This window comes from Phacochoerus africanus, chromosome 15, assembly GCF_016906955.1.
Source record: "Phacochoerus africanus isolate WHEZ1 chromosome 15, ROS_Pafr_v1, whole genome shotgun sequence".
In the NCBI taxonomy this organism is placed as follows: domain Eukaryota; kingdom Metazoa; phylum Chordata; class Mammalia; order Artiodactyla; family Suidae; genus Phacochoerus; species Phacochoerus africanus.
In genome coordinates, this window is record NC_062558.1 from 77,332,882 (window position 1) to 77,360,214 (window position 27,333).

The following is a 27,333-nucleotide window of genomic DNA, read 5'->3' on the forward strand; positions in this document are numbered from 1 at the left end:
AGTCCTTCCTGCCAGGACTAGCGGCTCCCGGGAAGTGGCCGGCCGAGCGGAGCTGCGCATGCGTCACGTGCCCCTGTGGCGTAGGACCTCGTCCCGTCGCGACTCACCACCAGGCGGGGACTGGTGCTGAGGGGCGTCGGCCGCCACAGAGGAAATGGGGGCAGGCCGTACGGGGGCTGTGCTCGCCGCCCTGGGAGTTCTTAGTGTCTGTGCGGCCAGCGGCTCAGGGCCAGTGGTGGAGGGGGATACCCGCGGGGGGACGGAGTGGGCGGAGCCGTGGGATGGCGCAGTTTTCCGGCCTCCCTCACCGCTGGGCGCAGTGGGGGTGGCGCGCAGTCCGTTGACCCCGCCGCCGGTGAGGAAGGAGGCGGTGGATTTGCCGGTGCTGCTGTGGTGGAGCCCAGGGCTATTTCCTCACTTCCCGGGCGACTCGGAGCGCATCGAGTGCGCGCGCGGCGCGTGCGTGGCGTCCCGGGACCGACGGGTGCGGGGAGATTCGCGGACGCGCGCTCTGCTCTTCTACGGCACCGACTTCCGCGCGTCTGAGGCGCCGCTGCCGCGCCTGGCACACCAGAGCTGGGCGCTCCTACACGAGGAGTCGCCCCTCAACAACTTCCTGCTGAGCCACGGTCCGGGCATCCGCCTCTTCAATCTTACGTCCACCTTCAGCCGTCACTCGGACTACCCGTTGCCGTTGCAGTGGCTGCCAGGCACCGCCTATCTGCTCCGCGCGGCGCCTCTGCTCCAGGAGCGCGCCGAGTGGCGCCGCCGCGGCTACGCGCCCCTGCTGTATCTGCAGTCTCACTGCGACGTGCCTGCGGATCGCGACCGCTACGTGCGCGAGCTCATGCGCTACATCCCGGTGGGTGAGAGCTGAGCGGGGCCGGGCGGGGAGGGGAGGGTGGAGCGCAGGGCTGAGGCGCGACCCCTGGTGTCCAGGTCGACGTGCCGTACCCTCTTGACCGCCGTGCTCTATCCTACTTAGGTGGATTCATATGGGAAATGCCTGCAAAATCGGGAGCTGCCCATTCCGCGGTTACAGGACACAGCCACAGCCACCACCGAGGATCCAGAGCTCCTGGCCTTCTTGTCCCGCTATAAGTTCCATTTGGCCCTCGAAAATGCCATCTGTGATGACTACATGACGGAGAAACTGTGGCGCCCCATGCATCTCGGTGCCGTTCCTGTGTACCGTGGCTCTCCCTCTGTGCGGGACTGGATGCCCGACAATCACTCCATCATCCTCATTGACGACTTTGAGTCGCCGCAGAAGCTGGCAGAGTTTATTGACTTTTTGGACAAGAACGATGAGGAGTATATGAAATATCTGGCATACAAGCAACCTGGGGGCATCACCAACCAGTTCCTTCTGGATAGTCTGAAGCAGCGGGAGTGGGGAGTGAATGATCCTTTACTGCCTAACTACCTTAACGGCTTCGAGTGTTTCGTCTGCGACCACGAACTGGCTCGGCTAGAGGCCGAGAAGGCCCACGCAGCCTCTCCTGGGGACATCCCCGTCCCTGAGCCTCATATCGCCCAGCCCTCACACATGAGCTGCCCAGTGCCCACACCTGGCTTTGGTGCCATAGAAGAGATTCCTGAGAATGACAGGTAAGGGTAGCTGGGGTTCCCTGAGGCTGATCTCCTTACTTGCTTCCTGCAGGCAATAAGCTAGCACTGGGTGCTGAAGGTGCTGATGTTGTATAAAGAAATTATGAGGTGGGATCCCTCTCCCTTTAAGGTATCAAGAGTCTAGCTGGGGAGATAAGATAAACTGAAAAAGCCCAGTAAAAGATGTGAGGGCAACAACATATGAAAATCAGCTTTTGTAAACAGTGTTTGCAATAATGATTCAAAAAAGCTTCAACCAGAGCAGGAGGCCTGTTCAAGGAAGTGATGAGGGAGAGACATGGCCTAAATACCAGGCTCAGGATCTGGACTGTCCTGAACATCAGATCAGCTATTTGTTCAGCCCCATCCTGTGGGGCAAATGGGGATGAGAATTTTGAGGGAGGTTCATCTACGATAGTCAGGCTTTATAACTGATAACCTGGTATTACAATACCTCCTTTCACTCTTAAAATTACCTTGATTTGGATGATAAATTATATGTTCGTCCTAGACAGAATAGAAGGGATGCTTTCAGGGAGTTCCTGTTGTGGCTAACTAGGTTACGAACCCGACTAGTACCCATAAGAATGAGGGTTCAATCCCTGGCCTCGCACGGTGGGTAAGGATCCATCCCGTGTTGCCGTGAGCTGTGGTGTAAGTCAGGTCCCACATTGCTGTGGCTGTGGAGTAGGCCAGCAGCTGTAGCTCCAATTGACCCCTAGCCTGGGAACTTCCATATGCTGCAGGTGTGGCCTTTAGCCAAAAAAAAAAAAAAAAAGACGGGAAGGATGCTTTCAAAAGTTGATTAATTAGGTATTTCTCTGGTGGCTCATAGGTTAGGGATGGACATTTGTCGCTGGTATGGCTCAGTTTGCTACTGTGGCTCGGGTTCAGTCCCTGGCCTGGGGACTGAATTAGACTCCATAAAAAGTCTTATGGAATGCAGGCTTCTGGACTACAACTCCCAGAAGGTGATGCAGCCCCAGGGCCTATCCAGAGTTAGGGCAATAACTCCACCCAAACATAGGTTTTCTAACAAACCTCATGTCAGCTGAAAATGGAGAAGCATTTTCAATGACTGGACTGTAGCTTCTGAGAACTATGCAGAGGCTTTTGAGAGATATTTGCATTGTCACACGTTCTCTTTGAAGAGTGGAAGGACGCGAAACACTTATTTTTAACCCTTTGGAAGCATGCTGTGGAGGTGCCCAAAAAAAGAAAAAGAAAGAAAGAAAAAAAAGGTGATTAACAATGGTGGGCGGGTATGGATTGGAAGGGAAGTGAGGAGGCAGCAGAAGGTGGTGGCATTGGGAAACAAGGTCAGCATGGGAGGTGGGGTGAAAAGATATTGAAGCCACTTGTAGCAAACCACATCTATTGGGAGAGAGGCAATAAGAGATTAAGAAAGAAAAGTTGCTAGAATGGCCTACAGAGATGTCTTGGAGGCCTGGCACAGTTTAGTCCTGGGTATAGACATAATTTGTATCCAGTAATTTGCATCAGGTAATTTTTATCTAGTTTGTTCTGAACATAATGTTACAGTTTATCAGAGGAAAAGTGTAACACTTACCTAGACACCTTACACTGTCATTTTGATTATTGAAATAGGTGTAACATAAAAGGTAACCATCTAAATAAGCTCCCTTGTTTCCATAGTTTGACTCCTGCTCTGCCTGCTTCTGAATTCCCTCCGCATTTGGGGACCAAGAACAGGCAAATCAGGAAATGTAACTCATTGGCGGGCCGGGTGGGGGTGGAGGTTGTGTGATAAATTTGTGTTTGTGTTTACTGCCTGTCACTTGGACTGGTACTGAATTTGCTTTACATTTCTATCCCTTCAAAACAGAAACCACTGTTCCTGTTTAGCCAGAACATTATTCCTATCCTAGCCAGAGACCATTGTTATCTGTTTAGATTTCTCTGGCCATTCAGAGAAAGGCAGGACTCATAGCTGTGCTGAGGTCCCATAATCTAACCCCCATTTTGATGTTTCAGCTGGAAGGAGATGTGGCTGCAAGATTATTGGCAAGGTCTGGACCAGGCGGAAGCTCTCACAGCCATGATCCACAACAACGAGACATTGCAGAGGAAATTTTGGGATTACCTAACTGAGATCTTTATGAAAAGGAACCAGAATCTCTAATTACTCTTGCAAGAGTCCTTAACTTGATAGAGCTAAGGAGATGGAGGTTTTTATTCTACCATACGACGTGAAGGGTATCTGCTGCACAGATCCTTAATGAACACTCTCTTACCATGGATTCAAAGGATAAACTGTATCCACAGATATTTTAGTCTAATGGTGTGTAGCCAGAGTCTTAGCCTTATAGGTAATAGGGCCTCTCCTCGAGGAAAGATGGAAGCATCCAGTTCTTGGTTTTGCGGGAAGCAGAAGCCTGAAACACGCATTTGATTCAAGGTGCTGATCAACAGCGTTTTTAAGGAATTGCTTATTTCTCTAGCCATTTCATCCTCTCAGTTGTGAGTGGGACAACATGTTAATATTTGGCTGTGAATGAGGTAAGATGGGCCAGGTTTAAAACTTCTCTTGTGCTATTCCTCAAACCACTCATTATTACTCATTACCTTTCCTAATCTCTTTTGCTCATCTCTTGGTTTTTAAAGTGTTGTGTTGGTGGTGAAGCAAAACTCCTGGTGAGTTGTGTTCTGGTCCCTGGAGTTGTATTTTTTAAAATCATTTACTTTGCTTTTCATGTCAGCCTTTAAAATTTTTATTATTATTATTTGTGGGCATGTGTGTGTGGCTTTTTGGCCGCACCCAGAGCATGTGGAAGTTTCCTGGCCAGGGATCAAACCCAAGCCACAGCAGCAACCAGAACCACTTCAGTGCCAATGCTGTATTCTTAACCTGCTGCGCCACAAGGGAACTGCTTAACTTTTAATTTTGAATAGCTTTTTCTTTCCTGGTGTTCCATAATTTCTGATGGAGATGGAGTATCCTCGCCACCCTTCCCACATTCATTATCCCCTGTATTAAATTGGCTATAGGTTTGCCAGCTTTTTTACTGCTGGTTTGCTTTTTATCTAGGGGATATCTAGAATTCTTTCTCACTTCATGAATAGAAAGATTCAGTGACTGGAGTTCCCATCATGGCGCAGCAAAAACACATCCAACTAGGGACCATAAGATTTCAGGTTCAGTTTTTGGCCTCGCTCAGTGGATTAAGGATCCGGCCTTGCCGTGAGCTGTGGTGTAGGTCGCAGACACAGCTTGGATCTGGTGCTGCTGTGTCTGAGGCATAGGCTGGCAGCTGCAGCTCCTGTTGGACCCTTAGCCTGGGAACCTCCATATGATACAGTGACTAATAAATGTCGTATAAATTTAATGAATTGTCCTTCTCTATTTTTGGCTGGAGATGGAGACTAAGCCTGGAAATGATGATAGAAAAAGCTGTAATGATTTTGAAGTGTTAAAATAGCCCATTGTGAATCAAAGTGCAAATTTTTATAGGTTTTTGTTCTTTTCTGTCTGCCTAATGAACTCTTCTACTTTATTATTTTTGTATGCCTCAAAAGTCCCATTTCCCCCCCCCCCCAAAAGTCATGAAATTATGGTGGACAAAACAGCCCAGCAATATAGCTGTATTAATTATCTCATATTCTGAGGCACTTTTCACTTTAAGTGGGATAAATATTCCAACTTCATTCATTCTATTACTGATACAAGGCACGACTTTATAGTACTTTCTGAGACTACATTTTGATGGAGCCCATCCAAGGCCCTAAGCTCAAGGGGATGAGAGGTAAGGCAAGACATACAAGCCATCATAAGGGGATATAGGCAAACCCTCCATTTGCTGTGGTTTAAACATACAGCTTAATGGGCAAGGAGACCATTTGCTTTTTCTGGGGCAGTGGAACAAGAAAGAATGCTATGTATCTTAGAACTACCCTGGTTGTAATGTTGTATTAATGAATTATCACTAGAGAAGTTTCATAGCTTATCAATATATCTGGTTTAGAATATGTGTGTATCTGTATACACACAAATTTACCAACATATAAATACGGTTGCAAAGACAAGAGGAAGATTTTATGACTTCAGTATAGACTGTGTATAATCTTGTCCTTATATAAGGTTTTGTTTGTTTTTATTATTTTGAGCAAAATGCTAAGCTATTCTGTGTATGATGATAACAGTTTGTGTTTAAATTTAAGAAATATAGCTCTTTATTTAACATCAAAGCCAACATCATGTTTAATTTTTTTAAAATGACACCTACTTTGAATTCAGTAAAGATCTATAGAGAATTTATATAACTTTAGGCTGGCATGAAACTATATAATATCCCACAAAGTGGAAATCCTACAACAGAACTCCCAATAAACATTTTATTTGTTTATATATGAGATGCTTCAATAACTAGGGCCCCACACTTATCGTGACACCTAAAGATGTGGCCAAGGAAACCTATTTAGGCTGGGTTTCACTGCCAACGTGGCTCTTTTTCCAGTTTATTTAATAAAAAATACTTTTCATAAGAGCATGGAAAGTTTGCTTACCCAGTTTGGACTTTCACAGAAAACAGGAGGGGAAGACCTTCAAAAATACTTCTGTTAAAATTTGATATAGTAGAGACCCTTACAAAAGAAGTCAAATTCAGGACTCTGATTTCTAAGCCTGCACTCTATTTAAATGCTGATGCTGGTTTATAGAATGCAGAATACATATTACAACCATGTGCAAACTAATGTTCAGACTCAAATTTCATTATGTGCAATAAAAATGGTAAGTGATGGTTATGCAAGGGGTAGAATCATCCTTTCCTTACCTGTCTCATTACACCAATTCACATTGGCATTACTTTAGCACTTTTATGTATAAAGTAGGCCAGTTGTTTATGAATGATTGTGGCCGGAGACTCATGCCTGCTTTGTGACCAGTGCTCCCCAGACTTTCTCCTTTATTCCCTATTACCACAGAAGTATTCATAAAAGAGCAGGGAAGGCCAGGTGCTACGGATCCACAAGGGAAGGCAGCACCAGAAATAGCCACCTAGCTATCCAACTAAAGGCTTCTCTTTCTCTATAGAGAAAGCAAGCAATGTGAATTTTCGCTAGTTTGGGACCCAGCCTGCATTCTGTTCAGCAGCAGGCTTGGGGTTATTGGTGGTAGAAGTGTCTGATAGGAATCAGCTTTATTTGTGTTGCTGGAGTCAGGGTGGAACTTGGGGCTGATGCCCTTACTATTCCCAGGTGTTGCTGTTTTCTATTGTCTCAGGTTTCATTTTGTATAATAAATGGCTTCTTTTGAAACAGTGTCTTCTGCTTGGTTTTATTTCTGGGGGTGATAAAGTTGGAGACTTGGAAAAATACTTAAGACATTTGTTCATTTAACAAGCATTTACTGGCACTACTCTAGGCACTGGGGATTAAGCACTGTACAAGATAGACAAGGTCTCTTCTCTTCCGGTGCTTACATTTTAAATGGGTGTTGGGGGTAAGGCTGTAAATGAACAGTAAGGGAACAAGACAATCCAGACTATGATAGGTGCTATGAAGAAAATAAAACAGGTTGATAGTGGTTTGGGTGGAAGTCCTGACATAAACTGAGACTCAACAGAAGAAAAAGAACCAGCCATGCAGAGATAAATGGAAAGATTCCAGGCATCTGTGATAAGTGATTTTAGCATACTAAATTTACACAACCAAATAAGTATTGCTCTCCAAAGTAGTCATCTTAAGAACTACAAGTTTGTACAAGTTGTGCTTCCATTACCAGAAACATTTCCTGGTGCTCATGTATAAATATATGCCTTGAGAATCAGCGGTACGTCTTTGTAAGTCATTTTGGGAGGTGGGGGGTGGGGGGGAGTCAGAACCAAGTCTGATTAAAGCTAGGCATCACAAGGAAGGACAAAGTCTATAAATAGGAATGATACTACTAAGTGTCTTCAGAGGATTGGGGAGAGGATTAAGTAAAACAATGTATGCAAAAGTCCTTAAACCTTTCCTTACCCAGTGAGATCGATATAAATGAGCAAACGATTTCTGAGCAACAGTAGCTGCTGAAGTAAATGAGGGCTAATTTTTCTTTGCGGCTTCTGGGGTGGTTCCAAAGGCAGTCAAAACCAACAGTTCTTGAAGGTTTATTAAAATCATTCCTGGAGTTCTGACCCTGGCGCAGCGGCTCCCGCCAGCTGAGGAGGTGCGGGTTTGATATCTGGTCTGGAGCAATGAGTTAAAGGATCCGGTGTTGCCGCAGCTGCAGCTCGGATTCAGTTCCCGGCCTCGGAACTTCCCTATGCTCCGGGTATGGCCTTTTTTTTTTTTTTTTTTTAATAGTAATAACAATTCCCAATTTAGCATCTTTCAGTTTCCCAGTTTTATTTGCTCCCATCCTCTCTGCCCTTGCTTAGGTCAATTTTTTTTTTTTTTTTTTTTTTGGTGATGCGCCCGCTGCAGGCGGAAATTCCTGGGCCGGGGGATCGAACTCCCACCATAATAGTGTCAAGGTGGATCCTTAACCCACTGAGCCACCAGGCAACTCCAATCACCTTCTAATCCAGCCGGTTACCACTCGAAACTAGAGTCCGTTTATCAGTGTTTCCTGGGTGTTCCCGGTCCAGTACTGCCCCAAGACTTCAGGGCCCACAAGAGTGGCCTAGGTCAGCAGACGAGTCCCAAAGATTCTCCTCCCAACCTGCACACCGGTCTGTATTAAAGCGGGTCAGAACCCAGCACCCCGGGTGCCCCGCCAAGAAAACAAAGCGGTGCATGCTGGGGCGGGAAAGGGAGCCTCCTAGTTTCAGGAAGCTCGTAGGGTCACGCAGGGTCACGCACGGCGCCGCAGAGCCTGCCGGGAGCTCGCTGTGCAATGGCGACTCCTAGCCTGCGGGGTCGACTAGCACGGCTTGGAAACCCACGGAGGCCTATACTAAAGCCCAACAAGCCCCTCATCCTAGCCAATCATGTCGGGGAACGGCGCCGGGAGAAGGGCGGTGAGCAGTCGGAGCCGTGGAGGCCCTAGAACGGAAGCCGGAGGAGTGCAGGGGGCCGCTGGGTGGGAGGGCCGGAAGGTAAGGGTCTCCTTGTGATTGAGGGTCCTTCCCGTTCTCCACCAGAGGCGACCTGTATCACGGAGATGTCAGTAATGATGGCTTGCTGGAAGCAGAATGAATTCCGCGACGAAGCGTGCAGAAAAGAGATTCAGGACTTCTTCGATTGTGCTTCGAGGGCTGAGGTGACAGGAGGCTCCTGGGGTGCCCTCTTGGGAAGAGAATGGGGTATACAGTATGGTTCTTACTGCCTCTTGCTTGGTGATAAGAAAATTCTTCTCCCTCAAAAAGGGCGAGAAAAGTTTTTGGGATCTACTTGACTCATGCCAAAGTGCGAAGGTTTACAATTTTGAAGGCATCGTGATCTTGAGCGATTTGTTTTACTGCTTTTAGCTTTATCAGGTGCACAGTGAGGTTAATATTCATATCTGCCTTAAAGAATTTTGTGAGTGTTAAGTGAAGAAATGAATGGGAAAACCACATTGTAAAATTTAAATTGCTGCTCAAATAGACATTATTCTCCCAAGTGAATTAAAGATAGGAAAGGACAGTTTATTTGGTTTCCAGCTTAGATTTAATTGCCAGCTGGATGATGGCTTCAGATCATACAGTCATTCATGGTTCCCAAGTCCTTTTGATGAAAGAGAACTGGGAAGATGACGCAGCTCTCCAGGCTGGTTAATTTCTCAGTGTGATTTGGGGTGTTGTGAGAACTATTAGCTTAGGTCAGGGCCAACTTTAGAGCTGTCATTTTAATTTTTGTTCTGTGTTTTCAGGCTGCCCGAAAGATGAGATCAATCCAGGAGAACCTGGGAGAGTTGGGGAGTTTACCCCCCAAGAAATTGAATAAGTTGTTACATAGGTTTCCTAACAAACCTCATGTCAGCTGAAAATGGAGAAGCATTTTCAATGACTGGACTGTAGCTTCTGAGAACTATGCAGAGGCTTTTTAGAGATATTTGCATTGTCACACGTTCTCTTTGAAGAGTGGAAGGACGTGAAACACTTTTTTTTAACCCTTTGGAATCATTATGTGGATGGAAATTATATTTTATGTTGAAATAAAATCCCCTGAAGAGAGCTTGGCTTTTGTTGTGGATTAGGTATTCCCACTGTATTTGAGTCCTGTGTTCTCCCCTACACTCTGGAAAGTCTTTGCTCTGTAATTTGCACCAGGACCAAGACAAAAACCTTTATACCACTTAGTGTCCTTGCCTTTGTATGCAAAAGATGCATAAGGATGTTGGAGTCTGTTTATATGAAGAGCTTTTTTGCCATTATCTGTAAATATTCACTGACTATGTGTGCATAGCCACTGCAAGGTGCTGCCAGGATAATCAGAAGTTCACAAACTGGTGACCCAGAGGTTTTGGAGATGTATTTTATTTGGCCCACACAATTAAAAGTTTGTTTTTAAATTAGCAGGCCACATTCAAAAATTCAGTATCATAAAAAATCCACTTTGGCTGGGGGTGTGGCCAAAAAAAAATATGCTTTTTAGCTTTTTTTAAAAAAAATCAGGAGTTCTTGGAGTTCCTGTTGCGGTGCAGCAGAAACAAATCTGACTAGGAAACATGAGGTTGCGGGTTTGATTCCTGGCCTTGCTCAGTGGGTTAAGGATCTGGCGTTGCTGTGGCTGTGGTGTAGGTTGGCAGCTGTGGCTCCGATTCAACCCCTAGCCTGGGAACCTCCATATGCCATGGGTGTGGCCCTAAAAAGCAAAAAAAAAAAAAAAAAAAATCAGGAGTTCTCTTGTGGGACAGAGGGTTAAGGATCTGGCATTGTCACTGCTGTGGGTCAGGTCCCTTCTGTGTTCGATCCCTGGCCCAGGAACTTCCACATGCCACAAATGCGGCCAAAAAACAAAGAAAAATCCAAAAATCTGGTAACCTTTTATTTCCCACATGGAAATAAAGAATCAAATAGAGCTGATTATCATTAGTTTCCATTCTCCAGTGATCTAGCCACAGGACTCTCAAATGGTGAGACTGAGGCTTAATCAGCAATTATCTTCTTTGTTTATCACCTGTTCACTTCTCTCTCTGTTACTACCTGGTTGCTGACAGCATTTTTGTGACCTCCTGATATTAGAACAATTGAACAGTATTTTTTGCATACTCTGCCCTTTCAATCATAACTGAGTTAACTTTTTCTATGTACTTTACAGCATTAAATGCATAAAGGGGTCACTGGGGGTTTTAAAGCTCCAGTAGGATAGTTATTAAGATAAAAATGGGCCTTGCCTCCTTGACTCCGCGCAGCTACCTCTTCCTATAGCCCTCATGTCCCTTTGCTGGATACTGGGCAATTGCTGGGTTCTGCAGGCTGAGGTTGTCAGCCTTAGAAAGAAGCTCAGGGCTTAGGTATTTTGGACTAGTCTTGGAAGTACTTAATATCCGTCAGTAGACTCCCAGTAAGAGTCTATGAACATAGATGGGGGAAAAAAATTTGTCTTTTTTTTTTTTTTTGGTAGGTCAATTTGCCATCTTTATTTTTTTCCCTTTTTTTAGGTTTTTTTTTTCTATTATAGTTGATTTACATTGTTCTTTCAATTTATGCTATATAGTAAAGTGACCCAATCATATATATACACACATTTTTTTTTCACATTATCCTCCATCATGTTCCATCACAAGTGACTAGATTTAGTTCCCTGTGCTATACAGCAGGATAATTTGCTGTTTTTAATCTGAAGCTATTTCTAAAATTATCCAAAAGTTTTTACCAAACTGTTCCAGATTTGTTTATGCAAACAAAACCAGAATTTATGGGCAAACTTTTACTTTCTTTGGTCAATGGTGGCCAAGAATCCTTTGTTCCTCTCTGAAACCCAACAACTCAGCTTTGATTGTTTCACTTAGTATCCCCCTGATTGGCTGCCCACTGCTGTATTGATTGGTTAGATTAGTGGAGAAGTTCCTCATGGAAAAAAATTTTGTCTTTAACCACAACAGAAATTGAGCATTTCAATTAGGAATGTGGAAAACAAAACCACAGTATTATTAGTATCTATATGAAATCACAGTGTTTTCATATATTGTGATTTGTTAAAGATATCTCAATATCACTTACATTCATCACTAACTTGAAAATTATGGTAGTTGTTACACTTGCTGCTGTATCTTATTTAAAGTGTAAATAAAGAAGCACTATGTTACAAACTTAATATTTTGATAATTGTATTTCAACATGTTTGGTTTCCTTTGTAACTCTTTATTTATAAACAATCTGAGAAAGGGATCCAGAAGCTTCACCAGGCTGCAAAACGGCCCATGGCACAAAAAAAGGCCAGCAACCCCTAGATTAAAAGGCCCCACTGGCAAACTGTACAACCATCTTCTGAAATCAAATGCCTTCTCTTTTTGGTGCTTCGCCAATTAGACTCCATAAAAAGTCTTATGGAATGCAGGCTTCTGGACTACAACTCCCAGAAGGTGATGCAGCCCCAGGGCCTATCCAGAGTTAGGGCAATAACTCCACCCAATGGTGCCTGTGTTTGTTTCTTGACAGCCTACAGTTCCCGACATGCGTGGCGGCTGTTTATTCCTTGGGGACATTATGGACGCCGAGTTATTGATGGGATGTGTAGTCGTTTCGTATACCTTTGGGGGTTGGCTTCCTCTTACGGTATCTGGGGGTGGGCTCGAGCATCAAAAGCAGGAAATGTAGCAATTAAAAAGGTCCTTCATCTCCGAGCGTATGGGTCTGGTTCCTAAGCGCGCGAGGGCGGAAGTGGTGGTGGCCGGCGCGGCCGGAAGTTCAGATCAGCTGATGGGGGAGGCGGTGCCGCAGCCGCGGAGAGGCCCCGGCTGCCGAGCGCTTCGTCCGGGCCGCGAGTCTGGGAGACCGGCCACGATCCCCGTTCACACCTCGCAGTTGGGCGAGGCCCTGTGCTGTACCTCTCCCAGGCCTGAGATCCTCGCCCGGCACGGCCGCCCTGAGCGCCCCGGCTACCCCCAGCCCCGGCTCGCCCCTCAGGCCCCGGGCCTCCCCTCAGCCCCCGGCCGGCGGCCCAGGCCCCGGATCCGCGGGGGGGGACCCGGCTCCGGTGGGTGCGGGCCCCATGGAGCTGATGTTCGCGGAGTGGGAGGACGGAGAGCGCTTCTCTTTCGAGGATTCGGACCGCTTTGAAGAGGATTCGCTCTGTTCCTTCATCTCCGAGGCTGAGAGCCTCTGCCAGAACTGGCGGGGATGGCGCAAACAGTCAGCGGGGCCCAATTCCCCCACTGGCGGCGGTGGCGGAGGTGGCAGTGGCAGTACCAGAATGCGAGGTGAGGGTGAGCTGGGGGGAGGGGAGCGGACAGGCCCGGCTTCTGCTTGGCTCGGGAGCTGTCCCTGCTCGGGAGCTGTCCCGGACCAGGAGCTGTCCCAAGCTTAGAACGGACTTCAGGACTCGCTTTTCCGGTCCTCCTAGGGCTCGCTTCTTCCATCGGCGTGCTTGTGTGTGCGTGTGTGTGTGTGTGTGTGTGTGTGTGTGTTGGAGTGATGGCTGGGAAAACCTGTGTTGAATAGGATTAACAACAGAAAGTAGATCTTTTGTCGTTCATTTGCCTTGGAGATGGGGTAAAGGAGAATTCCCTCTCTGACACGGGAGTGCTTATCAAGTTCAGCCTGAGAGAATGTGGGTAGGGGGCAGATTGTGAAGAAGTGACCACTTGAGGTGTGTTATCCCATTGCAAAGTGTTTGGGGAGCTTCTTGATGCAAGGTGATGATCTCTGGCTTCAGCTGCACCAAGAAGGGATTCCACCCAGAGGAAAGTGGAGGTGAACTGGTCTATGAGAGGAGGTGTTACAAAGGCTTAGATCAGAGACTTGGTTCCTGGTCATATTGAACATCAACAAGAAGCCAAGGCTGGGACCACTGTATTAGAGCCTTAGATTTCCATCATCTGGGGCCTGGAGAAGAGTGTGGGTACTTGTCCCTGGAGTCTCATTAAACAGTCTCCCTGCTTTTCACCTGAGTTTCTTTCCTCCTTGAGTCTTTCAGTGATTTAGCTGATTAGTGCTGTGAAGAATTGTCTTTTTATTAAAGAGGATGGAGAGGAGAGTGATAAGAGAAGCCTCACAGACTCAAGACTCACCACATTATTTCCTTGCCTTCCTTGGGGCACAGTTTTTGTCCTTGCTTTCACTGGAAGTGGACTTGTTTTCACCAGTTGAGGGGTTTAGTTTGTGATTCTACTCTGGCCATTCTAAGGTCTTATTCTCCAGACTGTCCTGAAGAGATTTCCAGCATCCCTTAGAGACAGAGAGACATTTACATGTATCGCTGTTTAGAAGTGGTAATATTTACTTTTGTTAGGAGAGATAGCATTTGCCCTGTGTACACACACATCATAGGCAATTTTTCTGTGGGTCTTCTATGGCCTCTCTGTTTCTTTCATATTTGCATGTGTGGGCAGCTGGGGCTTAGAGCTCCCTCACTTTGAGGGAAGTACCTGAAGATGGTGGTGAAGATTTTCAGCATATTGGTATATCTTCCTGAACAGGTTAAAATCTAGGAGAGCATGTCACCCCGACCCCCAATCCTTTCTCAGTTGCTCACTTGTAAAACAAGGAGACTGGCTTTTTAAAAGAAAGGTCCCTTTCAGCTCCATGACTTTCTAGTCTTTTACTCTGACTAGCAGTTTGGTGAGATATAGTCTGTTGCATTTCACTGCTTTTATTTATTTATTTATTTATTTATTTATTTGCTATTTCTTTGGGGCCGCTCCCACGGCATATGGAGGTTCCCAGGCTAGGGGTCGAATCGGAACTGTAGCCACCGGCCTACACCAGAGCCACAGCAACGCGGGATCTGAGCCGTGTCTGCGACCTACATCACAGCTCACGGCAACGCCGGATCGTTAACCCACTGAGCAAGGGCAGGGACCGAACCCGCAACCTCATGGTTCCTAGTCGGATTCGGTAACCACTGTGCCACGACGGGAACTCCCTCACTGCTTTTATTTAAAACAATGGGGGGAACTTTGGGACCTCCATTCATCTCCAGGTGATCCAGGAGCAGCAGCCAGTTTCCCCTGGGATAACCTTTCTGCCCCTTACACCAGGGAAGCCAGGGTTTAGGCGCCAAAGCAAGTTCAGGCTCTCTTGCTTCTGGAGGTCCTACTTTTAACCCTTCTGTGCTCTATCCTCTCCCCCCCTCCCCCAGAGGTATGGAGGCATTTAGAGAAAAAAAGAGAGTTTAAAAAAGCAGTTAGGGTAGAGAATGCTGGGGGAGATGTACTAACCATGTAATATGAATCTAAGGTGCTAGGGATTTGGGAAAGTAGATGCCAAGCCAGGTGAGACGCATTGCTTGCTAGGCTCCTGGAACACACCTGCTTGGCGGGGAGTTTCTGGGAAATCCCTGCTGTCTTCTGTTCTAGATCTTAGGTAGCAGGCTGTGGGCTGGAGATTATTTAGCTCCCTTTCCCCAGACAGAGTCGCAAGGGTTAGTATATCTAGACAGGAGGGTCCCTTGGTTTTTCATCCAGATCTCCTCTTTCTTTCAAAGTGAAGGTGGGGCCCAGGATGTGGCACTGGCCTCGGTGCCAAGTAATCCTGGCCCTTTTCATTTCCCCTCCTCTTTCCCCTGACCTCAACCTTTGTTTCCAAAGATGGACTGGTCATCCCACTGGTGGAGCTGTCAGCAAAGCAGGTGGCATTTCATATCCCATTTGAAGTGGTGGAGAAAGTTTACCCCCCAGTGCCTGAGCAGTTACAGCTCCGAATTGCTTTTTGGAGCTTCCCTGAGAATGAAGAGGATATTCGGTGAGGCTCAAGGACTGCTTGTGGGGAGTGGGGTCCTGATAATTCCACATGTGCTGGGCTTCCCACAGAACAAAGGAGATACTGTATTTGGGGCTGTGGTAAGAAGGCAGCCAGGGGAGGAGGGAGCGCCTGGGATTTTCCCCAAGGGCCTGGTGTCTCTGACAGGGTCTGTAGAAGGTTATTGGCTGCATTGAGGCCATGTCCTCTTCTTCACCCCCAGCCTGTACTCCTGCCTGGCCAATGGCAGTGCAGATGAATTCCAGCGAGGGGATCAGCTGTTCCGCATGAGGGCTGTGAAGGACCCCCTGCAGATAGGTAAGGGTCCCATCATGCTCGGTGGTACTTCCTGCTCCTCCCATCCCCTGTGTTATGAAGTAAGGAACTACTGCAAGAAGCTGGAGCAGGCTGTCTACATAACTTCAGGGCCAGGGTCAAGGGCAGAGACCCTGTGTCTTGGTGGCTCTCCCTGACCATACCCATGTTTCTCCCCAGGGTTCCACCTGAGTGCTACAGTGGTGCCACCTCAGATGGTCCCCCCTAAAGGGGCCTACAACGTGGCTGTGATGTTTGACCGCTGCCGGGTCACTTCCTGCAGCTGCACCTGTGGGGCTGGGGCCAAATGGTGCACCCACGTCGTGGCACTCTGTCTCTTCCGAATCCACAACGTGAGGCCCTCCCAATTTATCCCGGCCCTATCCTCCGCTCCATCCCCCCCTTCTCTGCTGCATGCCTGGGCACAATGTGAGCCCCCTCGCCTCCCCTACTTTGCCTCTCTCTCCCCAGCTCCAGTGTCAGCAAGCCTTTCCTCAGATTCTTCCATTTCTCTCGGTGTCCCCTTCAGGCTTCTGCAGTCTGCCTGCGGGCCCCAGTGTCGGAGTCCCTGTCTCGGCTGCAGAGGGACCAGCTGCAGAAGTTTGCTCAGTACCTCATCAGTGAACTCCCTCAGCAGGTGAGCGAGCCTGGCACCCCCTCCTCTAAGTAGCTCCACGGCTGCCTGTCCGCCTTCCTCTTAGGCCCGGGCCTCCTAGGGTCACTTCTGTCTTTGTGTCCCTTTCCTCCTCAGATCCTCCCCACAGCCCAGCGTCTCCTGGATGAACTCCTTTCTTCCCAGTCAACGGCCATCAATACAGTGTGTGGTGCCCCGGGTGAGTGTGGGGAGAAGGAAGGGCAGCAGGCAGAAAGCCAGTTGGAGGCGCAGAGCGCCACTTCTGAAGGCACACCCCAGCCCATATCTCTAGGTGACTGACTGCCTGTCACCCCCAGACCCCACAGCAGGGCCCTCGGCCTCCGATCAGAGCACTTGGTATTTGGATGAATCGACACTCACGGACAACATCAAGAAGACGCTGCACAAGTTCTGCGGCCCCTCCCCTGTGGTCTTCAGGTAAAGGGGCTCCCCTCATGCCTGTGTCTGTGGTGGAAGAGGCGCGTCCCTCAGGCTTTGCCAGATCCTTTGTTCTGTTAATGCCTGCATCTCCCACCTTTTTTTCCCTCCGCTGGTACAGTGCCTGGTGCACAGATGTCACTAGTGAAATCAGTGTGTGATGATAATCTTATATAGTCACAGAATGGTCTGTCCTCAGGTAGAGCAGGAGTTATTTTTCTTCCTTTGAGCGATGGGGAGAGAGCGAGATGAAGAATTTTTGTCTGGGACATGCTTTCCCCCCTGTACTCTGTATTTTGGGTCAGGGTCCCTTATTGTGTCGAAGTCCTGTTGCTCTTTCACCTGCTTTATTCAGCCCCGTCTTAGGGTCATCATTTTCCACTCTGCGACTTTCACAGTGATGTGAACTCCATGTATCTGTCTTCCACGGAGCCTCCAGCCGCTGCTGAGTGGGCATGTCTGCTGCGTCCTCTGCGGGGTCGAGAGCCAGAGGGCGTCTGGAACTTGCTTAGCATCGTGCGGGAGATGTTCAAGCGGAGGGACAGCAATGCTGCCCCCTTGTTGGAAATCCTCACTGACCAGTGCCTCACCTACGAGCAGGTAGTGCCCCCGAGTTGGGTCGCACTGTGGCGGTTCATTCTCTTCCTCCCCTCCCTCCCCTCTTGCTGACAGGGATACTGGGGATGGCTACACTGTCTTTCTCCAAGCTCATATTTGCATCTCAGCGTCGTCTTTGTTTTCAGATAACAGGTTGGTGGTACAGCGTGCGCACCTCAGCCTCACACAGCAGCGCCAGCGGGCACACAGGCCGTAGCAACGGGCAGTCAGAGGTGGCGGCCCACGCATGTGCCAGCATGTGTGATGAGATGGTCACACTGTGGAGGCTGGCAGTGCTGGACCCTGCACTCAGCCCCCAGCGGTGAGTCTCCTCCAAGGCTCATCTCCACACGGACCCTGGGCCAGCCCTGAATAGATGGAGCCCTGTCTCCCTGTTCACATATAGACATGCCGTCCTTCTAGTCCAAGGGAAACGGGAGGCGCCAAGTGTTAGGGTCTCCAGGGACTTATGAGTCCTTTTCCTGGGACGCTTTCTTCCTTCTTTCCCCTAAATAACCCACTTTTCAAAACCCCTGAGTGTTCGAGTGATGTTTATGGGCTGGCTCCAGAAGTGCTTCCCTGGGTCCTTCCTGTGTGCTCCCTCCGGGTGTCCCATCCCTTCCCGTCCCCGCTCAGTGCAAGAGTGTAGCCCCCCAGCCACCTGCCGCTTGGTTCCCACAGCCGCCGGGAACTGTGTGCGCAGCTGCGCCAGTGGCAGCTGAAGGTGATCGAGAATGTGAAGCGGGGACAGCACAAGAAGACCCTGGAGCGGCTCTTCCCTGGCTTCCGGCCGGCGGTGGAGGCCTGCTACTTCAACTGGGAAGAGGCCTACCCACTTCCTGGTGTCACCTACAGCGCCACTGACCGGAAGCTGGCCCTGTGCTGGGCCCGGGCCTTGCCCCCTCGGCCAGGTGCCTCCCGCTCTGGGGGCCTGGAGGAATCCCGGGAGCGGCCTCGCCCTCTCCCAGCTGAGCCAGCTGTGCGGCCCAAGGAGCCTGGGGCCAAGCGCAAGGGATTGGGTGACGGGGTCCCCTCGTCGCAGCGGGGTCCCCGCCGCCTCTCGGCTGAGGGGGGAGACAAGGCTCTGCATAAGATGGGTCCAGGTGGGGGCAAAGCCAAAGCGTTGGGTGGGGCTGGCAGTGGGGGCAAGGGCTCAGCAGGCAGCGGGAGCAAGCGACGGCTGAGCAGTGAAGACAGCTCCCTGGAGCCGGATCTGGCTGAGATGAGCCTGGATGACAGCAGCCTGGCCCTGGGCGCAGAGGCCAGCACCTTTGGCGGATTCCCTGAGAGCCCGCCACCGTGTCCTCACCCTGGTGGCTCCCGAGGCCCTTCTACCTTCCTTCCTGAACCTCCAGATACTTATGAAGAAGATGGTGGCGTGTACTTCTCAGAAGGGCCTGAGCCTCCCACAGCCTCTGCCGGGCCCCCCGGCCTACTGCCCAGGGAGATATGTACCCGGGACGACCTCCCTTCCACAGACGAGAGTGGCAATGGGCTCCCTAAGACCAAAGAGGCAGCCCCTCCCGTTGGAGAGGAGGATGATGACTACCAGGCATATTATCTGAATGCCCAGGATGGGCCTGGGGGCGAGGAAGAGAAGGCCGAGGGCGGGGCTGGGGAGGAGCATGACCTGTTTGCCGGGCTGAAGCCACTGGAACAGGAGAGCCGCATGGAGGTGAGGGGACTTGGAGGGGACTCTGAGGTGCTCCCTAGCCACAGCTGGGAGAGGGAGCATCTGCTGCTCGTTGGGGGTGACAGGACCGTTGCGTGACTGTTGGAATCCTGTAGCAGGCTCCTAACTGGCCTCCTCTTCCCTGCTTCCATATTGATTTTCCTAGAATGTCTGATTGTGTCACTGCTGCTTAAATCTCTTCAGTGGTTTCCCATTGCCCTTAGGATAAAAATGAAGGTTCTTGGCATGACCTACGAGGCTTCATTTGTTCTGAGCTTTGCTTGCTTCTCCAGCCTCATCTAGCAACTATGTCCCTTACACTGTACTCAGTTGAGAGCTTGCTGTGTTCTCTCCTGCATCCATGCCTTTTTATGGATTGGCCTTTCTGTCTGGAATGTTCTTCCCTCATCTTACCTGGTTAGCCCCTGTCCCTCCTTCGGCCTCAGAGATCTTAAGAGATCACTTCCTCTAGGAAGTCTGCCCTGAGACCACCCCTCTGCCCCAAGTCCCCATGAGGCGTCCTAACCATCTGCTCCCACCTTTCCCAGTAGTAGCCGGCTTCCCACCGGCTTGTGTGCTAATGTGTCTCTCTGGCTGCGAGTGTCTGTTGTAAACCCAGGACTAGTCTAGGGCCCAGCACACAGCATGTGCTCCCAGGATATTTGCTGCTTGAGTATGGTGTCCTGCCCCTTGTAAGCGCTGGGGCTCCAACCTCTCTGGTCCCGGGTCCTCTTTCCAGGTATTATTTGCCTGTGCTGAGGCCTTGCATGCGCACGGCTACAGCAATGAGGCCTCCCGCCTCACCGTGGAGCTTGCCCAAGACCTGCTAGCCAACCCACCTGACCTCAAGGTAGAGCCGCCCCCTGCCAAGGTGAGAGAGACCCCTCCCCCTTCCCTCCTCGCTTACCTCGAACCCCCTTGCACACCCCATCCCAGGCGAGAGTCTCCTTCTCCCTCCACAAAGGTGTCAGACTCATCGGCCTGCCTCCTTGTGCTTCCCTCTTTAGGGCAAGAAAAACAAGGTATCTACAAGCCGTCAGACCTGGGTGGCTACCAACACCCTGACCAAGGCGGCCTTCCTGTTAACAGTGCTAAGTGAGCGCCCTGAGCACCACAACCTGGCCTTCCGAGTGGGCATGTTTGCCTTGGAGCTACAGCGGCCCCCAGCTTCTACCAAGGCCTTGGAGGTCAGAGGTGCTATCTGGACCTTGTACTGCAGTCTCCTCAGAACCTCGCATCTTGATCTCCATCAAGGTGTTAGAGGTCTGAGCTCCTCGCTATACCCTCAGGTGAAGCTGGCCTACCAGGAATCTGAGGTGGCCACCCTGCTCAAGAAGATCCCTCTGGGTCCGAGTGAGATGAATACCATGCGGTGCCGGGCAGAGGAGCTTCGGGAGGGGACACTCTGTGACTATCGGCCTGTTTTGCCTCTCATGTTAGCCAGTTTCATCTTTGATGTTCTCTGTACTCCAGGTATGATACCTGACACCACAGAAAGTGGGGCACTGGGGCAGGGGTAGCTTAAGAAGAAACCAAGAGCCCTAAGGCTCTGAATTGCCTTCGAGACTCATCAAACAGCTTCATGGAAGGATCTGGAATGATGAGTGTCTTGGGTTTCTCCCCTTTCATTCTGTCCCATGCTACTTCTGTCTGCCTAACTTACCCAACTTTTATCCAGTGGTTTCTCCCACGGGTTCCCGGCCCCCAAGTCGAAACTGGAACAACGAGATGCCTGGGGATGAGGAGCTGGGATTTGAAGCAGCAGTTGCTGCCTTGGGTGAGTCTGTCAGTGTCTTGAGCACATCTGTGAGCTAAGCCTGGCCCTGGTCTTGGAGGGCATGAGACATGGGTGCTGTTCTGAAGGGGCTCTATGGTAAGGGGAAAGCTACGATGACATGACAGTCAAGAATTTAGGGCAGGAATTCTCTGGTGGCTCAGCAGGTTAAGGATCTGACACTGTCACTGCAGCAGTGTGGGTTTGATCCCTAGCCCAGAAACTTTTGTATGCTATGGGTGCAGCAAAAAACAAAACAAAACAAAATAATAATTTAGGGCAAAATATGTGTGCTGTGGATATTGAGTGTTATAATGACAGCAAAACAGAACTCTTAGGAAAGGCCTTAGGAAGGGGATAGAGTATGGAATGTGAATTAAAACATCAATTAAGTTCTAGGTAGGGGGACAAAACACTGTGAATAAAGATATAGGGGCAGAGTTCCTGCGGGGTTAAGAATCAGACTGCAGCAGCTCAGGTCACTGGGGAGGTGCGGGTTCCATCCCTGGCCGGATGCAGTGGGTTAAAGCTGCATTGCTGCAGCTGCAGTGTACACAGTCATAGGTCCCAGCTGTGGCTTGGATTCAGTTCCTGGCCCGGGAACTTCTACATGCCACAGATTCAGCCATTTAAAAAAAAAAAAAAAAAAGGACACAGGGACAGTCATGTCTTCATGAGAGTGAGAAGCCCATCTTCCCTGAAGTGATGGACATGCTTGAACAGTAGAGAGGGCCAAATTATGAAGGTCTTAAAATGTGGACCAGGCGTTCCTATTGTGACTCAGCAGGTTAAGAATCTGTGAGGTCATGAGTTTGATCCCTGGTCTCTCTCAGTGGGTTAAGGATCTGGCGTTGCTGCAAGGCTGCAGATATGGTTTGGATCCAGTGTTGCTGTGACTGTAGGTCGGCAGCTACAGCTACCTGGGAACTTCCACATGCTGGGGGTGTGGCCTTACAAAGAAAAAAAGAAGAAAAAAAGCGGACCAGAGCTTAGGTTGGATGTGTTAAGCAATGGGGACCTTCCACAAGGAATGTGGGTTGGACCAGAACTCCTTACTTCGCATTCTGGTGGCCGAGGAGCCCTGGCCTGTTTCCCTTTGCTGTCTTGGGAGTTATGGCCATTCACAGTCCCCATGAGTCCCTCTTTCTCACAGGTATGAAGACAACAGTGAGTGAGGCAGAGCATCCCCTGCTGTGTGAAGGCACACGCCGGGAGAAGGGTGAACTGGCATTGGCACTAATGATCACTTATAAAGATGACCAGGCCAAACTCAAAAAGGTAAGGGATTGAGGTACTGGGATTTTGACAGAGTTTCCCAGTATAATGAGAAAAGGGCTCTTCTACTTATAGGAGATACTGGGGAATCTTGGGAACACCTTATAGAGAACATGAGAGACCAGTGGTTCTTAAAGGAGTGCTTACAGGGGATGGAAGAAGAGAAGCAGAGGGCACAAAGTCATTCATTCATTCATGTCAACATTTATTGGGTATTGGTATACTCAGTCCTGTGGTAAATGTTGTAGTGGATACCAAGATATGTTAGCAGCTCCTGTCTTCCAGGAGGTTCTCCTGTGTTTAGAACTGGGGGAAACCTTCCTAAGGAGGAAGTATTAGTTTCAAGGAGAAAGGAAAACAATAGAATTCAGGAGATAAAAGGCATCCTGTCATCACTTCTCTTTCAGATCTTGGACAAACTCTTGGACCGAGAGAGCCAGACACATAAACCTCAGACACTGAGTTCGTTCTACTCATCTAGCCGCCCGGCCACAGCCAGCCAGAGGTCTCCTTCAAAGCATGGGGGCCCATCTGCCCCTGGGGCCCTGCAACCTCTGACCTCAGGCTCTGCAGGGCCTGCTCAGCCAGGGAGTGTGGCAGGGGCTGGGCCAGGCCCCACTGAGGGCTTCACAGAGAAGAATGTGCCTGGTGAGGTGGGGGCACTGGGCAGGGGGGATGAATGGTACGGAGCCATGTTGGGTTCCCCTTTCCCAGGCTCATCCCAGTGTCCTATTTTCCCTACTAGACAGTTCCCCACATTCCCCCTGCGAGGGTCTCCCATCTGAGGCAGCCTTGACCCCAAGGCCAGAGGGGAAGGTTCCCAGCCGCTTGGCACTTGGCAGCCGTGGAGGCTACAATGGACGGGGCTGGGGCTCACCAGGGCGGCCTAAGAAGAAGCACACAGGTATGACAGCCCAAGGGATGCCATGGCGGGAAGGATATTTCTTGAAGGTTGGAATCTGACTTCTGGAGCTTCTGACTTCAGAGACTGCCTTGTCTTGTGGGGTTAGGCATGGCCAGCATCGACAGCAGTGCCCCGGAAACAACATCAGATAGCTCTCCAACCTTAAGCCGGAGGCCACTTCGAGGGGGCTGGGCCCCTACCTCCTGGGGTCGAGGACAGGACAGTGACAGCATTAGCAGCTCTTCCTCAGACTCCCTTGGCTCCTCGTCCTCCAGTGGAAGTCGTCGGGCCAGTGCCAGTGGAGGGGCCCGGGCAAAGACAGTTGAAGTTGGCAGGTCAGTGGGAAAATTACCCTTCTCTTGTGATCTGGCCCACCCTCAGAGGCACCTTCTAGTGTAATCCAGCTCTTGTCCCCCCTCCCACAGCGTCCTCACTTACCCTGGGCTTTTCCAACCTACCTGGACACCCATTTCAAAGAAACCCCAATCCCCGTCCCTACCCCATTGCCCCTTCAGGTACAAGGGCCGCCGTCCCGAGAGTCATGCCCCCCATGTACCCAATCAGCCATCAGAGGCAGCTGCACACTTCTACTTCGAGCTGGCGAAGACGGTGCTGATCAAGGCAGGGGGCAACAGCAGCACTTCCATTTTCACACATCCATCTTCCTCAGGGGGCCACCAGGGTCCTCACCGTAACCTGCACCTTTGCGCCTTCGAGATTGGGCTTTATGCCCTTGGCCTGCACAACTTTGTTTCTCCCAACTGGCTCTCACGTACTTATTCTTCCCACGTTTCCTGGATTACAGGTAAATCCAGTATCTCGATTGAGGTCTGGGGAGGGGATTGATGGAGATAAGAGCCCTATACTGTGGAGTGACTGATCTAACAAGGAGAGACACCATTCCCATTCCCCAGAGGTACCTGTGCTAATCCTACTCCGCTTTTCTCTCCCTTTCCTGAAGGCCAGGCAATGGAGATTGGCAGCGCAGCCCTGACTATACTGGTAGAATGCTGGGATGGGCACCTGACGCCCCCTGAGGTCGCATCCCTGGCTGACAGGGCATCACGGGCGCGAGACTCCAATATGGTGAGGGCAGCGGCGGAGCTAGCCCTAAGCTGCCTGCCTCACGCCCATGCGTTGAACCCTAACGAGATCCAGCGGGCTCTGGTGCAGTGCAAGGAACAGGTATTTCTACAGGCAACCTGGAGACCTCTGGGCAGGGAGGTTAGGTACGGGAAAAAGCTGAGCAGGCCCAGCTCTTGATTCTCATATCCTGGAATTCACAAACTGTTCACTTTGTCCTCTCAGGCTGACACGACATCCATTCCTTTCTCCCACTTTTCAACTCTGAGGATAGGATTATTCCTATTTTACAGATAAGGAAACATGGCCTATAGTTTAGGGACCAAGGTGATCACCAGGATGGAGAACCTGGGGAAGGCCTCAGAAAGATGATGGGACTTGGCTGGGAATAGCCAAGTTAGTTTGGAACTGCGACTATAACCTGGGTCTTGACTTCCACTAGTCAACAACTACTTGTTCAGTGTCTGTGTGAAGCATTCTCTCTAACACTGACTCTGAGCATTGGCCTTGACCTTGGATGCTTCCCAGGGAGTCAGCCAACTTTGAGGGAGACGTAGGAATGTTACCTAAAACTGTCCCTGAAAAAAGCCCTTCCTCCTTAACCCTCTTTGTCCCTCCCTTCCAGGATAACCTGATGCTGGAGAAGGCCTGCATGGCAGTGGAAGAGGCAGCTAAGGGTGGGGGCGTGTACCCCGAAGTGTTGTTTGAGGTTGCTCACCAGTGGTTCTGGCTATATGAGCAAACAGCAGGTGGCTCATCCACAGCCCGTGAAGGGGCTACAAGCTGTAGTGCCAGTGGGATCAGGGCAGCTGGGGAGGCTGGGCGGGGGCTGCCTGAGGGCAGGGGGGCCCCAGGGACTGAGCCAGTTACAGTGGCAGCAGCAGCAGTGACAGCAGCCACAGTGGTGCCAGTCATCTCGGTGGGGTCCAGTTTGTATCCGGGTCCAGGACTGGGGCATGGTCATTCCCCGGGCCTGCACCCCTATACTGCTCTACAGCCCCACCTGCCCTGCAGCCCTCAATACCTCACCCACCCAGCTCACCCCGCCCACCCCTTGCCTCACATGCCCCGGCCTGCCGTCTTCCCTGTGCCCAGCTCTGCATACCCACAGGTGAGACCGGTGTTCTACTGCGGGGCTGGGCGTGTGGGAGAACACTGGGAGTTCATGGGAGGTTGGAGCGGGGCTGTCTGGGAGGAGAACAGCAGGGCTGTCCAAGAGTCCTGGTGAGATGGCGGGAGTCAGGCGGTGCCCAGCCCAACTAAAATGCAGGGATACCCAGTTATGGGGTGAATGAAGGGGAAAGAGCTACATCTTAATGAAATTTGCTGTCTTCCTTGTTTTCTTCTCCCTGCTTCCAGGGTGTGCATCCTGCATTCCTGCGGGCTCAGTACCCTTACTCGGTGACTCCCCCCTCACTTGCTGCCACTGCTGTGTCTTTCCCCGTCCCTTCCATGGCACCCATCACAGTCCATCCCTACCACACAGAGCCAGGGCTCCCACTGCCCACCAGTGTGGCCTGTGAGTTGTGGGGACAGGGAACAGGTGAATGGAGGGGAGGCACTCTGGGCAGGGGAGGTGGGGGGGCATCCTCGCTGTCCCTCTCTGGGCCCTGAGTTCCTCACGTGGCTTTCATCCTGCCCCCAGTGAGCAGTGTCCATCCAGCTTCCACGTTTCCAGCCATCCAGGGTGCCTCACTACCTGCCCTGACCACACAGCCCAGCCCTCTGGTGAGCGGGGGTTTTCCACCACCTGAGGAGGAGACTCACAGTCAGCCTGTCAACCCACACAGCCTACACCACCTGCACGCCGCCTACCGTGTTGGTGAGAAGAGGTCCCTTCTGTGCCCTCTCTGCCCCTGCAGCCCTGTGCAGTGCCTGAGGCTCTTCGGTGACCCCCCTGCCCACCACAGCTCTTAATCTGGGGGCGGTCAGATGCCAGGGTGACGTGGAGGGTAGAGGAGGTACCCTTAGCACATGCCCACCCTTTTCTCCCAGGAATGCTGGCACTGGAGATGCTGGGTCGCCGGGCACACAACGACCACCCCAACAACTTCTCCCGCTCCCCCCCCTACACTGACGATGTCAAATGGTTGCTGGGGCTGGCAGCAAAGCTGGGTAACACCTCCCCTCCCCAGGACCATTGTCCGCCCCCACCTGCTTCCCCAACCTTCCTATCCCAGACCTCCTTCCTAGCTCTTGCTCAGAGTTGAGGCCTTGGTCGGGTACGTGTGCGTGCGCGGGGGGCGGGGGGTTACCTCAGCTCCTGGGGTGGAGGGAGGCTCTCTGCCAGGCCAGAGCTGAGAGATTAAAGTTGGGTCCCTAGGGCAGAGGTGGCCACCCCCGTCTCATGCCCCTCCCCCTGCCCCCCAGGAGTGAACTACGTGCACCAGTTCTGTGTGGGGGCAGCCAAGGGGGTGCTGAGCCCGTTTGTGCTGCAGGAGATCGTCATGGAGACGCTGCAGCGGCTGAGCCCCGCTCATGCCCACAACCACCTGCGTGCCCCGGCCTTCCACCAACTGGTGCAGCGCTGCCAGCAGGCATACATGCAGGTGACAACCCAGGGAGTATGGAGCAGGGTGGGGCCCCTCCTGGGCAGGCGTGGAACAGATCGCCCAGCACGCAGGGCGGGAGGGGCCTGGCTCTGTGCTTAGTGGCTCATCCTGTGCCCACCTTCCAGTACATCCACCACCGCTTGATCCACCTGACCCCTGCCGACTACGACGACTTTGTGAACGCGATCCGCAGTGCTCGCAGCGCCTTCTGCCTGACACCCATGGGCATGATGCAGTTCAACGACATCCTGCAGAACCTCAAGCGCAGCAAACAGACCAAGGAGCTGTGGCAGCGGGTCTCACTCGAGATGACCACCTTCTCTCCCTGAGTCTGGCCCCTGTAGGGCCCTATACAGGGACACAGGCCTGTGGCTATGGGGGCCCCTCACAAAGGGGGAATGAGTCTTGGCTGGACAGATCATCCCCCCTGAGCTCCCTAGTAGCCCAGACTGGCAGCTGCTCTTGGGCTGTAGCTTGGGGCCCAGATGTCTCAGACCCTAGAAGCCTAGGGTTGGGGGAGGCAGCCCTGTCTGGGAGGGGGCGTTGGGTGGCCTCTGGTATTTATTTGGCATTTATAAATATATAAACTCCTTTTTTACTCTCGTCTGCCTGGGCCTTTCCCTTTTTTCCCTCCAAGTGTGAATGAACCTTGAACTGGGGCAGAGGAAAAGTGTGATGCTTGCTTTATTCTAGGTTTCCCCCACTTCAG

General features: G+C 50.9%; 3 protein-coding genes across 7 annotated transcripts; all 3 read left to right on the plus strand.

The window, feature by feature from the left end:
- The first annotated feature begins 5 nt into the window (after positions 1-5).
- Positions 6-6,888, plus strand: FUT11 (fucosyltransferase 11). Its single transcript, XM_047762456.1, has 3 exons — positions 6-862; positions 986-1,611; positions 3,607-6,888. Exons 1-3 carry the CDS (start codon positions 155-157, stop codon positions 3,752-3,754), a joined length of 1,482 nt encoding a protein of 493 aa, XP_047618412.1. The 5' UTR covers positions 6-154; the 3' UTR covers positions 3,755-6,888.
- Positions 6,889-8,399: 1,511 nt separating this feature from the next.
- Positions 8,400-9,710, plus strand: CHCHD1 (coiled-coil-helix-coiled-coil-helix domain containing 1). 2 transcript variants are annotated; one of them, XM_047762459.1, is made up of 3 exons: positions 8,401-8,573; positions 8,697-8,815; positions 9,407-9,710. In XM_047762459.1, the coding sequence occupies exons 1-3, from the start codon at positions 8,450-8,452 to the stop codon at positions 9,518-9,520; spliced, it is 357 nt and encodes a 118-aa protein (XP_047618415.1). In that variant the 5' UTR covers positions 8,401-8,449; the 3' UTR covers positions 9,521-9,710. The 2 variants fall into 2 exon arrangements, with proteins under 2 accessions (XP_047618414.1, XP_047618415.1); XM_047762458.1 differs by having other exon boundaries at positions 8,400-8,573; positions 8,697-9,710.
- A 2,670-nt stretch (positions 9,711-12,380) lies between these two features.
- On the plus strand, positions 12,381-27,227 carry ZSWIM8 (zinc finger SWIM-type containing 8). 4 transcript variants are annotated; one of them, XM_047762816.1, is made up of 26 exons: positions 12,381-12,901; positions 15,230-15,383; positions 15,604-15,698; positions 15,876-16,048; positions 16,225-16,332; positions 16,447-16,528; positions 16,647-16,767; positions 17,166-17,367; positions 17,511-17,686; positions 18,046-19,039; positions 19,776-19,907; positions 20,044-20,223; positions 20,326-20,509; positions 20,715-20,813; positions 21,964-22,088; positions 22,493-22,733; positions 22,831-22,989; positions 23,096-23,324; positions 23,505-23,794; positions 23,951-24,174; positions 24,698-25,183; positions 25,432-25,615; positions 25,718-25,894; positions 26,068-26,187; positions 26,511-26,621; positions 26,750-27,227. In XM_047762816.1, exons 1-26 carry the CDS (start codon positions 12,694-12,696, stop codon positions 27,208-27,210), a joined length of 5,715 nt encoding a protein of 1,904 aa, XP_047618772.1. In that variant the 5' UTR covers positions 12,381-12,693; the 3' UTR covers positions 27,211-27,227. The 4 variants fall into 4 exon arrangements, with proteins under 4 accessions (XP_047618772.1, XP_047618774.1, XP_047618773.1 ...); XM_047762818.1 differs by having other exon boundaries at positions 12,382-12,901; positions 26,443-26,621; XM_047762817.1 differs by having other exon boundaries at positions 12,382-12,901; positions 25,432-25,591.
- Positions 27,228-27,333: the final 106 nt, after the last annotated feature.